Consider the following 17,289-nt stretch of genomic DNA (forward strand, 5'->3'; position numbering starts at 1 on the left):
GGGCCACCAGCCCTCTACCAGCGGGCCGCCAGTCTCCCTACCTCTACCAGCCTCCCAGACTCTACCAGCAGGCCGCCAGCCTCTCAGCCTCTACCAGTGGTTGGCCAGTCTCCCTGTCTCCTCACCGGGCTGCCAGCCTCCCAGACTCTACCAGTGAGCCGCCAGCCTCTCAGCCTCTACCAGCGGGCCACCAGCCTGCAGCCCTCTACCAGCAGGCCACCAGCCTGCAGCCCTCTACCAGCGGGCCGCCAGTCTCCCTACCTCTACCAGCGGGCTGCCCGTCTCCCTGCCTCTACCAGTGGGTTGCCAGCCTCCAGCCCTCTACCAGCGGATCGCAAGCCTCTCCCAGCATGCTGGCAGCCTCCCAGCACATTATTAGCATTGCTGTGCCGCCCCCAGTGGGCCACCAGCCTCCAGGCCTGTACGAAGGGGCTGCCAGTTTCCCTACCTCTACCAGCGGTCCACCAGCCTCATAGCCTCTACCAGCAGGCTGCCAGTCTCCCTGCCTCTACCAGTGGGCCGCCAGCCTCTCCCAGTGAGCCACCAGCCTCCCAGCCTCTTCCAGTGGGCTGCCAGTCTCCCTGCCTCTACCAGCGGGGCCGCAAGCCTCTCCCGGCGGGCCGCCAGCCTCTCCCAGCATGCCGGCAGCCTCCCAGCGTGCCGCCAGACTATCCCAGCAGGCTGCTTGTCTCTAGCAGAGGGCCGCCAGCCTTTTGGCATCACATTATTAGCGTCGCTGTGCCGCCCCCAGGCACCCACCTTCTGGAGGTGCATGTTCTTGGTCAGCTGCTCCTCCAACATGTTCTGTAGCTTCTTGTTCATCTCCCTCAGGTTTTCATCCCCAGGTTTCACCAGGTCCCGGAGAACACTGCCAAGGCTGCTGCGGTCTAGATGCCCATGGGTGGTGGTCACATCTGAGGGGGGAGGGGGGGGGGGTGGAGAAAGATATTGGTTAGTCAAAAAGGCAGAAAGAACCAAAGCTACAATCCAGCAAAGTTTTATAAAGACAAACAAGTATCAGAAGCAAAGAAGAGACAACACATTCTGTATCTGAGGCTAAAACATTCATATTATGACAAACTCCAGATAACTAGAGTCCAGAGAATTTCGGGGCATGGTGGGGGTGGGGGTTCCAGGTCATGGGACTAGTATAAATTGGGAGGAGTCAGAATAAAATGACATGATCAGACAGGTACAGATTTACTAAAGCTTATCGATCCAAAGTGACAGATTCTATCATTTTCCAGAAAGCCATAGAGAAACAATGGCTAGAACCTTTCTGGTTGCTAGGGGCAACAGCGCCAGTTTTTCTGCTGACAAAATCTAACATCATTATTTAATAAGATGCCTCCACTGACTCATGCCAGACATGCAGAGTTCTTAGGAAGTATGTGTCTCTATGTGTCGGACCCCCATCCTGGTGACGATCTACACCATGCCCCCCCAGCACCCGGCGTGCCCTCCGCCGCCGCCCGATAAGGATAAAGCTCTGGTTCATTGATTGAGGTGTAAATAATTCAGGTTTTTATAAACCAAATCCTTTTTTCTCAGATCATTCAGCACTCAGCAGATTGAGAATCAGGCAGAACTCTCTCCCCCCCCCCACCACCACTCCTCAGCCTGCTCCGTCCCGCTCGCTGCACCCCCCACCCCGCTCACCTCTCCATTTTATGCCTTAGTAAATAAAACATGGGCCAATCTTCCTGCAGCTAAATTATTCACACCTTACAGCCCCCCACTTGCTGACAGCCTCAAAATCCACAGAGCGTGTCAGGTCCTGTTAGTCTCAGTTCGGGCTGACGGGGTCGGGCCAGGCATTATTGTGTGATATAGGATTGGAGGGAGAAACCGAACAGCATCAGGGTAACGCAGAGTCCTCTGGCACGCCGGTACAGCTGCGGGAGGAGACAGGCAGCCATGTGCAGACTGCAGGGCGCTGGTGATTGCAGATGCTGAGATATGGGGGGGGGGGGATGAGAGACGGCGGCACATCAGGCGCTGCCCCTGGCACATATAAAGTGACAGAGGCAGCCGCAGCACACAGAATGTGTAACCTACAGCGGGCGGGCACACTGTGTCACTAGAGACATCATCCCTGGCATCACGGGCAGCGAAAGATCAGCAGCATAGGCACAGGCAGGGAATAGATTACCGACAAGGGCAGCGATAAGGAATAGATTACCGACAAGGGCAGCGATAAGGAAGAGATTACCGACACGGGCAGGGATAGGGAAGAGATTGCCGACACGGGCAGCGATAGGGAAGAGATTACCGACACAGGCAGCGATAGGGAAGAGATTACCGACACAGGCAGCGATAGGGAAGAGATTACCGACACAGGCAGCGATAGGGAAGAGATTACCGACACAGGCAGCGATAGGGAAGAGATTACCGACACAGGCAGCGATAGGGAAGAGATTACCGCCACGGGCAGCAATAGGGAAGAGATTACCGCCACGGGCAGCGATAGGGAAGAGATTACCGCCACGGGCAGCAATAGGGAAGAGATTACCGCCACGGGCAGCGATAGGGAAGAGATTACCGACACAGGCAGCGATAGGGAAGAGATTACCGACACGGGCAGCGATAGGGAAGAGATTACCGACACAGGCAGCGATAGGGAAGAGATTACGGACACGGGCAGCGATAGGGAAGAGATTACCGACACGGGCAGCGATAGGGAAGAGATTACAGACACTGGCAGCAATAAGGAAGAGATTACCGACACAGGCAGCGATAGGGAAGAGATTACGGACACGGGCAGCGATAGGGAAGAGATTACCGACACAAGCAGCGATAAGGAAAAGATTACCGACACGGGCAGCGATAGGGAAGAGATTACCGACACAGGCAGCGATAGGGAAGAGATTACGGACACGGGCAGCGATAGGGAAGAGATTACCGACACGGGCAGCGATAGGGAAGAGATTACAGACACTGGCAGCAATAAGGAAGAGATTACCGACACAGGCAGCGATAGGGAAGAGATTACAGACACGGGCAGCGATAGGGAAGAGATTACCGACACAAGCAGCGATAAGGAAAAGATTACCGACACGGGCAGCGATAGGGAAGAGATTACCGACACAGGCAGCGATAGGGAAGAGATTACGGACACGGGCAGCGATAGGGAAGAGATTACCGACACGGGCAGCGATAGGGAAGAGATTACCACCACGGGCAGTGATAGGGAAGAGATTATGGACATCCGCAAGGATATGGAAGTCTCTGTTACAGATACAGGAGTAATTACACCAACAAGTTGGCACAGATAAAACGTGAGGAGTAACCAGGATGGAGACTAAGTAACAGAAACCACAGGATTCACTTTGCGCTGCGGAGCTGGCATATGTCAGACTGGCACAGAAAGTCTTATACACTTATAACAGTAGGCAGCACAATCAGCCTGATCCAGACACATTACACAAGAACAGTGTTACCTAATCTGCACTAGACTGCATTAACTCCCTGGTGACAATTATCTACCAAGCACATTATTGGCAGAAAGCCGCACTGCTATATATAATTCTCCTTCTACAGCCTGTTCAGCACCGCACCCTCATACTACAGCCCCCAGTACACCATCACACCCTCCTGCTACAGCCCCCAGTACAGCGTCACACCCTCCTGCTACAGCCCCCAGTACAGCGTCACACCCTCCTGCTACAGCCCCAGTACACCATCACACCCTCCTGCTACAGCCCCCAGTACAGCGTCACACCCTCCTGCTACAGCCCCCAGTACAGCTTCACACCCTCCTGCTACAGCCCCCCGTACAGCGTCACACCCTCCTGCTACATCCTCTCATACAGAGCCATACCCTCCTACTACAGCGTCACACCCTCCTGCTACAGCCCCCCGTACAGCGTCACATCCTCCTGCTACATCCTCTCATACAGAGCCATACCCTCCTACTACAGCGTCACACCCTCCTGCTACAGCCCCCCGTACAGCGTCACACCCTCCTGCTACATCCTCTCGTACAGAGCCATACCCTCCTACTACAGCGTCACACCCTCCTGCTACAGCCCCCCGTACAGCATCACACCCTCCTGCTACATCCTCTCATACAGAGCCATATCCTCCTACTACAGCGTCACACCCTCCTGCTACAGCGTCACACCCTCCTGCTACATCCTCTCGTACAGAGCCATACCCTCCTACTACAGTGTCACACCCTCCTACTACAGCCCCCAGTACAGCGTCACACCCTCCTGCTACAGCCCCCAGTACACAGTCACACCCTCCTCCTAACCTCTTTTGCTCCTTCTATCCTGCCTACCCTACCCCTCTATCCGTTCTTACTTATCCCATTGTTTTTCGTTCATCCACCCACCTCCTTTTAGTCTGTTAACTCTTATGAGTAGGGCTCTCCTTCCTCACGTACTCACCCTACCTCTTTACCTCACCAGTGCTCCTGCCCTGTTCTTCCCTTCCTCTACTGTCTCCTCGACAATTTTGACACCTACTTCTGAGCTGATTTTAGTTCTACCAGCTATACCCCCTATTTGTGCTGTATTTTATCAACACATCCTGTACGTTACCTTGTAATTTGTTTGCTATGTACGGCGCTGCGGACACTTTGTGGCACCTTATAAATAAAGAAGCTGCTGCTGCTGCTACTACTACTACTACAGCCCCTTGTACAGCGTCTACTACTACTACAGCCCCTTGTACAGCATCACACCCTTCTGCTACAGCCCCCTGTACAGCGTCAAACCCTCCTGCTACAGCCCCCAGTACAGCGTCACACCCTCCTGCTACAGCCCCCCCGTACAGCGTCATACCCTCCTGCTACAGCCCCCTGTACAGCGTCACACCCTCCTACTACAGCCCACAGTACAGCATAAGACCCTCCTGCTACAGCCCCCCGTACAGCATCACCCCCTCCTGCTACAGCCCCCGTACAGTGTCACCCCCTCCTGCTACAGCCCCACGTACAGCATAACACCCTCCTATTACAGCCCCCAGTACAGCGTCACACCTAGGGTGGCCAATAGGAGTATCCAATCCCGGGATTTCGGAAATAGACTGCGCATGCACAGTCTAATGCCGGACAGCTTCTGTGCACTCGCTCAGAAGCTGCCCGGCTGTTCCCAATCCTGGCATGTGGCCTGTGCAGCGTGACCTCTGACCGTCACACTGTGCAGGCCGCAGCATCCTGCTACAGATGACCGGTCCCGGCCGTGTTGAACTCCCCTCCCGCCCAGCTGGTGCTGCCACTACCTGCCCGGAGGCACCAGGCAAGCACCACCGCAGCGCTGCTGTCTGCCCTGCTCCCACCCGCCTATGTAAGTAAATCTGCCGGGCGGCACCAGGCACCCCCCACAGCGCTGCTCTGCCCCGCTCCCGGCTTCCGCGCACCCGCCCACCCATGTAGATTAAACTGTGGACAGGGCGTGTTTTTCTTTTAGGGATGCCAATCCCGGGATTCTGAGCATTTTTCAATCCCGGAATCCGGGATTGAAAAAATGCCCCGGGATTGGCATCCCTAGTCACACCCTCCTGCTACAGCCCCCAGTACAGCATCGCACCCTCCTGTTACAGCCCCCCGTACAGCATCTCAACCTCCTGCTACAGCCCCATGTACATCATCGCACCCTCATGCTACATCCTTGCACCCTCCTGCTACAGCCTCCAGTACAGTGTCGCACCCATATGCTACAGCCCTGGTACAACGTCACACCCTCCTGCTACAGCCACCCACACAGCACCACACACCCCTGCTACAGCCCCCTGTACAACATCACACCCCCTGCTACAGCCCCCCGTACAACATCACACCCTCCTGCTACAACCACCTGTACAGTGTCACACCCCCCTTCTACAGCCACCCGCACAGTATAACACACCCCTGCTACAGCCCCCCGTACAGCATCACACCCTCCTGCTATAGCCCCCTGTACAGCATTACACCCTTCTGCAACAGCCTACTGTACAACATCATACCATCCTGCTACAGCCTGCACAGCATCACACCCTCTTGCTACAGTAGGTTTGGCATAATTTAACCCTTTCCCTGCCAAGTCACTACAGGGTTATTTGACCCCTCTCCTGCCACAGTCTATACATCATCCTTCCGGGTCACACACACAGGGCACCCATACAGAGTCAGTTCCTTCTATGTTACACAGACAACATTAACCCCGTGTACACCATCTTACACCCGGCAAGTAGGAGGGCGGAGCATTCGATACAGCACATGGGACATTTAAACGGCTCATTCAGCCAAACACCAATAACTCTGTAAATAGTCTATAAATTGGACGCAGAACATAAGGGGTATAATTTAACAACCATTAAAGTCACTGTTCCTTATGCAAGAAGTATATCATGATTAATGGACAGAAGTAAAGAGGATTAATAAAGCACAAATCACCATCCGCTCATCATTTCTCCATACATTGATTTTGTAATATGCGAACAGCAAACATTACATTGCTACGCTGGCCGCGGGGACGGTAGAACTATAGAAAAGTGTGCGGTTAGTAAATACCATTGGGCGACCCTAAACTAGATATAATTTAAAAAAAAAGAAGAAAAATAAAATAAAATATAATGAAAAAAAAATTAATAAAAATAAATAAAAGGAAAAATAAAAAATAAAAATAAAAGAAAAAAAGAAAAATAAAAATGTGGGGATGGTAGAGCCGCCAGACCCGTATAGAGGTCAGCGTACAGTCTGTATGAGGATTTCATGCCACACATGTGTAATAGGGGATTTTTGTATTCTGCTCCAGTATTGCTGTTCTAACCTACGCTTCAGTAATTCCAGGACGAATTCTGAAATGGCCGGATTACCCCCCCAATACACTGCCTGGTGATAACCCGTCTGCTCAGCCCTGCAAACATCAATTATCTTCTGCAAGATCCATGCACACTACCACCGCGCGCCTCCTCTGCTAGCACCGCAGCCTCAGCGCTGCTTATTTCTTATTTAATCTGTGCGAGCAGCAGTTGTACCCTGCCAAGTGCGACTCCCAGTATCCCGGGATATTAATTAGGTCTGTGAGACGTCAGCTTCGCTCACCGTGCTGGCTGCAGATGTAGGCGTATGTCATTCCACCACGCGGCGCGGCTCATTTATTGCAGGATTTCCTGCTAGAGCAATGAATGGCCTTATTTGTTTTACAATGTGCCCAACACTCAGGAGGGAAGATACAGGGAAGGGTGAGAGGCGGAAGTGGCACATGGGGTGGTTAATCCCAGTACAGGCAGACTTAAGGGGATACATGCTTCCCTTGTCTAGGTCACAGGAACTGCAGCTGATTCTTACATATAAACTACAGAGGCTGGATGTATGAGGCACCTCACACTGCATGGTGCACTGAGGCTGGATGTATGAGGTATATCACAATGCATGGTGCACTGAGGCTGGATGTATGAGGTATATCACACTGAATGGTGTACTGAGGCTGGATGTATGAGGTATATCACACTGAATGGTGTACTGAGGCTGGATGTATGAGGTATATCACACTGCATGGTGCACTGAGGCTGGATGTATGAGGCACCTCACACTGCATGGTGCACTGAGGCTGGATGTATGAGGTATATCACAATGCATGGTGCACTGAGGCTGGATGTATGAGGTATATCACACTGAATGGTGTACTGAGGCTGGATGTATGAGGTATATCACACTGAATGGTGTACTGAGGTTGGATGTATGAGGCATCTCGCACTGCATGGTGCACTGAGGCTGGATGTATGAGGTATATCACGCTGCACGCTGTACTGAGGCTGGATGTATGAGGTATATCACGCTGCATGGTGTACTGAGGCTGGATGTATGAGGTATATCACGCTGCACTGAGGTTGGATGTATGAGGTATATCACACTGCATGGTGTACTGAGGCTGGATGTATGAGGTATATCATGCTGCATGGTGTACTGAGGCTGGATGTATGAGGCATCTCGCACTGCATGGTGCACTGAGGCTGGATGTATGAGGCATCTCGCACTGCATGGTGTACTGAGGCTGGATGTTTGAGGTATATCACGCTGCATGATGTACTGAGGCTGGATGTATGAGGCATATCACACTGAATGGTGTACTGAGGCTGGATGTATGAGGCATCTCGCACTGCATTGTGTACTGAGGTTGGATGTATGAGGTATATCACGCTGCATGGTGTACTGAGGCTGGATGTATGAGGCATCTCACGCTGCATGGTGTACTGAGGCTGGATGTATGAGGCATCTCACGCTGCATGGTGTACTGAGGTTGGATGTATGAGGTATATCACGCTGCACGGTGTACTGAGGCTGGATGTATGAGGCATCTCGCACTGCATGGTGTACTGAGGCTGGATGTATGAGGTATATCACGCTGCATGATGTACTGAGGCTGGATGTATGAGGCATCTCACGCTGCATGGGGTACTGAGGTTGGATGTACAGTATGAGGTATATCACGCTGCACGGTGTACTGAGGCTGGATCTATGAGGTATATCACGCTGCATGGTGCACTGAGGCTGGATGTATGAGGTATATTACGCTGCATGGGGTACTGAGGTTGGATGTACAGTATGAGGTATATCACGCTGCACGGTGTACTGAGGCTGGATGTATGAGGTATATCACGCTGCATGGTGCACTGAGGCTGGATGTATGAGGTATATCACACTGCGTGGTGTACTGAGACTGGAAGTATGAGGTATATCACGCTGCATGGTGTACCGAGGCTGGATGTATGAGGTATATCACACTGCATGGTGTACTGAGACTGGATGCATGAGGCATCTCATGCTGCACAGTGTACTGAGGCTGGATGTACAGTATGAGTTATCTCACACGGCATGGTGTACTGAGGCTGGATGTATGAGGTATATCACGCTGCATGGTGTACTGAGGCTGGATGTATGAGGTATATCACGCTGCATGGTGTACTGAGGCTGGATGTATGAGGTATATCACGCTGCATGGTGTACTGAGGCTGGATGTATGAGGCATCTCGCGCTGCATGGTGTACTGAGGCTGGATGTATGAGGTATCTCATGCTGCATGGTGTACTGAGGCTGGATGTATGAGGTATATCACGCTGCACGGTGTACTGAGGCTGGCTGTATGAGGTATATCACACTGCGTGGGGTACTGAGACTGGAAGTATGAGGTATCTCACGCTGCATGGTGTACTGAGGCTGGATGTATGAGGTATATCACGCTGCACAGTGTACTGAGGCTGGAAGTATGAGGTACAGTATATCACGTTGCATGGTGTACCGAGGCTGGATGTATGAGGTATATCACACTGCGTGGTGTACTGAGACTGGAAGTATGAGGTATATCACGCTGCATGGTGTACCGAGGCTGGATGTATGAGGTATAGCAAGCTGCATGGTTTACTGAGGCTGGATGTATGAGGTATATCACGCTGCATGGTGTACCGAGGCTGGATGTATGAGGTATAGCAAGCTGCATGGTGTACTGAGGCTGGATGTTGAGGTATATCACGCTACATGGTGTACTGAGGCTGGATGTATGAGGTATACCACGCTGCATGGTGTACTGAAGCTGGATGTATGAGGTATATCACGCTGCATGGTGTACTGAGGCTGGATATGTGAGGTATATCACGCTGCATGGTGTACTGAGGCTGGATGTATGAGGTATATCACACTGCATGGTGTACTGAGGCTGGATGTATGAGGTATATCACGCTGCATGGTGTACTGAGGCTGGATGTATGAGGTATCACATGCTGCATGGTGTACTGAGGCTGGATGTATGAGGTATATCACCCCTGCATGGTGTACTGAGGCTGGATGTATGAGGTATATCACGCTGCATGGTGTACTGAGGCTGGATGTATGAGGCATCTCACGCTGCATAGTGTACTGAGGATGGATGTATGAGGTGAATCACGCTGCATGGTGTACTGAGGCTGGATGTATGAGGTATATCACAATGCATGGTGTACTGAGGCTGGAAGAATGAGCTATATCACAATGCATGGTGTACTGAGGCTGGCTGTATGAGGTATATCACACTGCGTGGTGTGCTGAGGCTGGAGGTATCTCACACTGCATGGTGTACCGAGGTTGGATGTATGAGGTATATCACAATGCACGGTGTAAGGAGGCTGGCTGTATGAGGCATCTCGTGCTGCATGGTGTACTGAGGCTGGATGTATGAGGTATCTCACGCTGCATGGTGTACTGAGGCTGCCTGTATGAGGTATATCACACTGCATGGTATACTGAGGCTGGATGTATGAGGCATCTCACGCTGCATGGTGTACTGAGGTTGGATGTATGAGGTATATCACAATGCACGGTGTACCGAGGCTGGAAGTATGAGGTACATCACGCTGCATGGTGTACTGAGGCTGGAAGTATGAGGTATATCACGCTGCATGGTATACTGAGGCTGGAGGTATGAGGCATCTCACTCTGGATGGTGTACTGAGGCTGGATGTATGAGGTATATCACGCTGCATGGTGTACTGAGGCTGGATGTATATGGTATATCACACTGCATGGTGTACCGAGGCTGGAAGTATGAGGTATATCACAATGCATGGTGTACTGAGGCTGGAAGTATGAGGTATCTCACGCTGCATGGTGTACTGAGGCTGGCTGTATGAGGTATATCACACTGCGTGGTGTACTGAGGCTGGAGGTATGAGGCATCTCGGGGCGGAATGGGGGTACTGAGGCCGGAGGTATGCGGTATATCACGCTGCATGGTGTACTGAGGCTGGATTATGAGACATCTCGGGGCAGCATGGTGTACTGAGGCTGGAGGTATGAGGCATCTCGGACGGCCTAGATCTATATAGATCTATAGGATATTGCCTTAATAAAATCTGATGCAGGTAACACACAGATTACGGGGTAGAATTACTGGAGTGCGGGGTTACAGAAGTGGAGACCAATCAGATCCTACTTATCATTTACACCTTCTAAAAGATAACAGTTAGACGACTCTGATTGGTTGCCATGTGGTTTCTGGGGTAAGGAGCAGCGTTAGGCTTTTATTATGCAGGATAATAATGGAATACGCTCTCACTATATAAATAAATGGCAATAATCAAAATGACTTTTCTTGGCACAAAAGCTCACAATTCAGCCAATGACGACAGCAAGACGTCGGCACTGAGAAACACTGTATGCCCAGCAGCGACACATTCTTGGAGTGAATAGACGTTACATTATGCACGTTGGCTACCACAGAATTCCCATTATATACACAGTACGGAGCTGCGCTGTGCTGCACACAGGAGAGGTGGAATCAAGGATCAGAAATGACTGATAAGATTTCAGGTGGAGGCGACGAGGGCAAAACACAGTGGAGAGAAGAGGTAACAAGATCCACACAGCGCCCAAGGACAGAGAGAGGGAGAGAGGGCAGCCAACATGACAGAGCTGGGAGGGAGGGAGGAAGGCGGGTGATGCCAACACAGCCTGGCAAACAGGTGGTGAGAGGAACGCCAAGCACTGGCATCTAACCCACATCCGCTCAGGCACCCACAATGCTTGGCAACGACCAGGTATGAAGCGCGAACTGTTGAAAATGTTTATTGCAGCACTGAAAGCTGATCAGGTTCCCCTCACACGCTTACATCCATGTTATAGGGTCGGGCGTTAGTGAGCCTGTACTTGGTGCTGCATTTCATTGTGACAACATAAAGAGGATTTTATCCAGAGATTATAAACGTGCATACTGCAAGAGTGGAATGTATTGCAGCAAACAGGAATCCAAGCTACCTTTATCTGGGATCTGGGCCCACATGTATTAGGTTGACCATGTTGAAATTGTGCATGTCGACCGTTTGGGGGTCAATGTAGACACTGTCGACCATGTGATTCAAACCCAACTTATCCATACTGACCTACAGATGTGTCTTTACGTACTGGGCATCGTTAGGATATATTGGTCGCAGTGTCACCATCGAAGGCAGCCATCGATGGCGATACTGCAACCAACCAACCATTTTCTTTGACTGATTGGCCCGTGGGCCAATCGGAATGTGAGGGCGGGGATTCATGGTTGTCAGGGGGCGGAGCTATGCTCAGTGTCCCATCACCTTGGAAAAAAACACAAAAAACACCGGTTCTGCTGTGCCATCGATGGAGGGAAACCATCTGGTTCTCCCTATCGATGGCACAAGTATTCAACATCGGCCATAAACCATCGATGATTTTGAATGGCCATCCCTAGCTTGATGCAATCAAGACTCTCTGGGAAGATTACTTCAATGTATTTCTCATCACATTTGGCATCACAGCTTATTACAGACGCGACGGTAAAAAAAGGGGTCATTGTTTGCATCGGTTATTGCGGATTAAAGTTTGATTTAAAAAACAAACAAAACACTTTTACAGCATCACTACAATAAATTCTACTCCATCTGTATTATCTATAGCACCAGTCCCTTCTAAAGGATGACACATAGTAAACTGCGTCGAAAAACAATCAGTCAGGACTGTACATAACACACGTCTAGGAGAGGAGATTATCTACACAAGAATAATAAAGACAATGGCTCAAATTTTACTATGTCACCACACGACCCAGCATGCCTTGCAAGCCTCTGACGGGACTGAAGTCACCAGATATGGTATATACCCACGCACCTATCCTGCTGTCCATGACGTAGGTCTCGATAATAGCGCTCTTACTGCGCAGATCCTCCGCCATCGAAGAGCTGCTCACTTCTAAGTGTTTGACCTGCAGCAGGGAAGACGCAACGTTAGCCCTCAATTACAGAGGCCGGCAGATCACCAGTAAGTACAGGATGAACGGTGTCCACATCCAGATTATAAACAGTATGTGCATTACGCCTTCATATAACAGCAGGCATCCTCTGGTAATAATGTTCCATAAATCAATTATCTTTATCCAATGAATGAAGAATTCACACCTCACCCATGAAATTGTGGGTAGAGATATCCAGATTGCTCTTAAAGAGATCTATCTATATATATATATATATATATATATATATATATATATATATATATATATATATATATATATATACATACACACACATTGCTACTATATTGCAGGTAGGATACATTGTGATATACTGGATTGAATCATTCTATCTATGTCATACATTGTGCTCACTGAATTTGTAGCTATTTTAATTGGAGGTCTGTTTGAAGTTTTCTATGTATGTCTTCAATTCCACTGCAAAGCCTGTTAGGAAGTTCAACTTATAAATTACATATAAATGACGTTATACCTATCTCTATGTTTCAATATGTGGAAAATATCATTTTTTATTTGATGTATTGAATTTACTTTTAATTTACTGTATAATAGACACTGGACATATATACATTATTGGACATTACAGTCATTGTTTGGGCATTCTCTTTATAGATCCCGATTTTGAAGAGCCATCCCTTAGGGTACATTCACAGAGGCTGTTTTCAAGTGTGAACACAGTTCTACATTTATCATCATTCAATCATCCTGCCTCATTATTATGTTATCATCTGGAAGGTAACATCCCCCTTTTTTTTTTTTTTTCCTGTATCGTGAGTTACCCATCATTAGTCTAATAGGAGATGTAGATATTGAGGTATACGTTTGACCCCTAAGGGCGTTAATACAGACCGCCCTGAAGTATTGCTCACTTTTTGAACTACATCCTGTCATACGGCAATTGCCGGCCTACATCTTTTGTAAGGTAATGCTTATTCCAGATTACACGTATTGGAAGTCACATAAAATAAAAAGTTTTGGCAAAAATAACTAATTCATCCTCCTCCAAATAGACTCCTTATACCTTGAAGGGGCTGAACATGGGACCAATAATTGATTCATCCTGTATGGAACAGTAACCTGCAAACTCATATTTACCACCTATTAAAGGTATATGTCTCCTTACAACTCTCTTTTAAGATCTTCAAAACTATTTTGATTCTTGTTCTTTTAAACGTACTCTTCTCCCCCCGACTGCTAAATATTAGCTTACTACGCACAGTTTTTAATTCTAATCATGATCTTTTAGATTGCGATTTCTCCCAAAAAAAAAAATCGACATTCACCATATGGTTAGAAAACTCCATATCTGTCTTCATTGATTCTTTTATCGGTATGTACATATTCTTTGTGAATATATATTTTTTGGACATCTGATGTTAACAATCACTGCACTTCTGTTATATTTGAACTTTGATATACAGTTATACTTCTATTTGATATGTTTTTACCACCTGCAGTGTTTATCTTAAAAAAAACATGATGAAGTCTTTCTAAAGACGAAACGCGTTGGGTTGTCATCGTCTTCAAAGAAATGAATTAAGATACCACACTATTTTATAACTTTTTAATAAAAACTGTTAAATTTCAGAAACGTTTATATGTTTTTTCATACTTGAACAATCTGTTCATCACACATAAGGTGGTGGAATCCTTTGGTGCTCTCTATCTATCTCTATACCCATTTGTCTCCCACTAACAGGGGGGTCTTTTTAGAGTAGCAGCCTTCTTTGTGGCGCGACTAGAGTCATTCCTGGTTGTGCATATATCTATCTATCTATCTATCTATACACACACACACACACACACACACACACACACACACACACACACACACACACACACACACACAGCACATATATTGTTAGATCTCATCAGTGAAGTTTAGGGACAGCACAGATAAAGGATGTGTTACCTTTTCTTCTAGTAACCATTTTTCCTGCTGAATTTCGGCCAGTCTCTGGAACAATTCTGACACCTCCTCATCAGACAGCTCCACCGGTCTCTGTGGCTGGGACTGAGGGCTTCCACTATTAGACTACAATACAGGTCAGAACACAGTGACTACATGGTGCGGCTCTACCTTCATACAGTGCCAGGGCACATATCTTCATACAGTGCCAGGGCACATAACTTCATACAGTGCCAGGGCACATAACTTCATACAGTGCCAGGGCACATACCTTCATACAGTGCCAGGGCACATACCATCATACAGTGCCAGGGCACATACCTTCATACAGTGCCAGGGCACATACCTTCATACAGTGCCATGGCACATACCTTCATACAGTGCCAGGGCACATACCTTCATACAGCACCAGGGCACATACCATCATACAGTGCCAGGGCACATAACTTCATACAGTGCCAGGGCACATACCTTCATATAGTGCCAGGGCACATACCATCATACAGTGCCAGGGCACATACCATCATACAGTGCCAGGGCATTCCCGCTACCTCTATAATCAGGGCACCTCTTTTTCTACCCCAGACATAACACAATCTCACCCCTTACAGGGATATAAACGGCCAACCCATCCCATCTCCTCTCTTCTCACCCAATGATCTAAAAAGGTCCATCCCAACTCCCCATGTTCTCACTTCTCCCCCAGTGATATAAAGGTCCATCCCATCTCCCCATGTCCTCTCTTCTACCACAGTGATATAAAGGTCCATCCCATCTCCCCATGTCCTCTCTTCTCCCCAGCGAAGGGTCCATCCCATCTCCCCATGTCCTCTCTTCTCCCCAGCGAAGGGTCCATCCCATCTCCCCATGTCCTCTCTTCTCCCCAGCGAAGGGTCCATACCATCTCCCCATGTTCTCACTTCTCCCCCAGTGATATAAAGGTCCATCCCATCTCCCCCAGTGATATAAAGGTCCATCCCATCTCCCCATGTCCTCTCTTCTCCCCAGTGATAGAAAGGTCCAACCCATTTCTCTGTGTCCCCTCTTCTCCCCCAGTGAAAGAAAGGTCCATCCCATCTCCCAATGTCCTCTCTTCTACCACAGTGATATAAAGGTCCAGCCCATCTCCCCATGTCCTCTCTTGTCCCCCAGTGATATAAATGTTTATCCTATCATCTCTCCCCATGTCCTCTCTTCTTCGCCGGTGATAAGGGTCCATCACATTTCACAGTGTCCTCTCTTCTCCCCCAGTGATATAGACGGTCCATCCCATCCCATCTCCCAGAGGTCTCCCTTCCTCCCCATCACGTCCTTACCTTATTGCTGCTGGGTGTTGCGTTCTCCTTCATTATCTCCCTGTAACTGAAGGAGGAGACACTGCTACTATCACCAGTCTGTGTCCGACTGGGAGAACTAATCTCAGCCAACACCAGATCCTCCAAACCTAGAGAAGAGACTGTGAATGAGTGACCAGCGGCCCAGCATAGTGTCCACGTCAGGACTGTTCTCTTAGATAATAACTATAATTAACAGCATAACAAAAGCACAATTGCTATTTGTTGACAATACTGCACTACAGCTTATTTCCAGGGTAACATCACTCAAACTTAAATGCAGCCTAATTAAAATAATTAATGATCAGAACTATAATTTACTGGAGCAACTCTTAATACTTGTGATAGAAATTTACCCGAAATCACCCGGTAAAGACTCAAAAACAGACCTTTGCTGTTATATAACATACAGGTTATGGATAAGTGACCTGTATGTGGCAACCAGACTGTTTACACATGGAAAGGTAAGGAAGCTGTGCCAATCACTGATTGTCTGGCAGTAGCAGTGTTTCTGGGTTTTCAACAGAGTATTTCAGGCATATATTATAACTTAAAGATCAGGCATTATATATACACACAGTATATCAATTGAAGTACCCAAAGCAAACATGGGGCAATGTATGCATCAAAATCAGGTTCTAAGTTAGATTTTTTAACAGGAGTTTAAAAATAAAAAACGAAAAAGCATAACAGCCGCTTGCTTAATGATACTGGGCGCCACGTGTATTCCCCTATACTGGGCACCATGAGTACTCCCCTATACTGGGCGCCACGAGTACTCCCCTATACTGGGCGCCACGAGTGCTCCCCTATACTGGGCACGAGTACTCCCCTATACTGGGCGCCACGAGTGCTCCCCTATACTGGGCGCCACGAGTGCTCCCCTATACTGGGCGCCACGAGTGCTCTCCTATACTGGGCGCCACGAGTGCTCTCCTATACTGGGCGCCACGAGTGCTCTCCTATACTGGGCGCCACGAGTGCTCCCCTATACTGGGCGCCACGAGTGCTCCCCTATACTGGGCGCCACGAGTGCTCCCCTATACTGGGCGCCACGAGGGCTCCCCTATACTGGGCACCACGAGTACTCCCCTATACTGGGCACCACGAGTACTCCCCTATACTGGGCACCACGAGTACTCCCCTATACTGGGCGCCACGAGTGCTCCCCTATACTGGGCGCCATGAGGGCTCCCCTATACTGGGCGCCACGAGGGCTCCTCTATACTGGGCGCCACGAGGGCTCCTCTATACTGGGCGCCACGAGGGCTCCTCTATACTGGGCGCCACGAGGGCTCCTCTATACTGGGCGCCACGAGGG

General features: G+C 49.1%; 1 protein-coding gene across 2 annotated transcripts in view; it reads right to left on the minus strand.

Annotated features, from left to right (window-relative positions):
* Positions 1–17,289, minus strand: part of GRIPAP1 (GRIP1 associated protein 1) — an 83,056-nt gene that overhangs the window by 14,202 nt on the left and 51,565 nt on the right. For both annotated transcript variants that reach the window (XM_083161273.1, XM_083161272.1), the window contains 4 exons: positions 15,951–16,078; positions 14,638–14,760; positions 12,584–12,677; positions 760–914 (listed from right to left, as the gene is read on the minus strand). In XM_083161273.1, the coding sequence (XP_083017399.1) occupies positions 760–914; positions 12,584–12,677; positions 14,638–14,760; positions 15,951–16,078 (500 nt within the window). The remainder of the gene's footprint in view (positions 1–759; positions 915–12,583; positions 12,678–14,637; positions 14,761–15,950; positions 16,079–17,289) is intronic.

The sequence above is a fragment of the Crinia signifera genome, chromosome 9, assembly GCF_055691185.1.
Source record: "Crinia signifera chromosome 9, ASM5569118v1, whole genome shotgun sequence".
Lineage (NCBI taxonomy): Eukaryota > Metazoa > Chordata > Amphibia > Anura > Myobatrachidae > Crinia > Crinia signifera.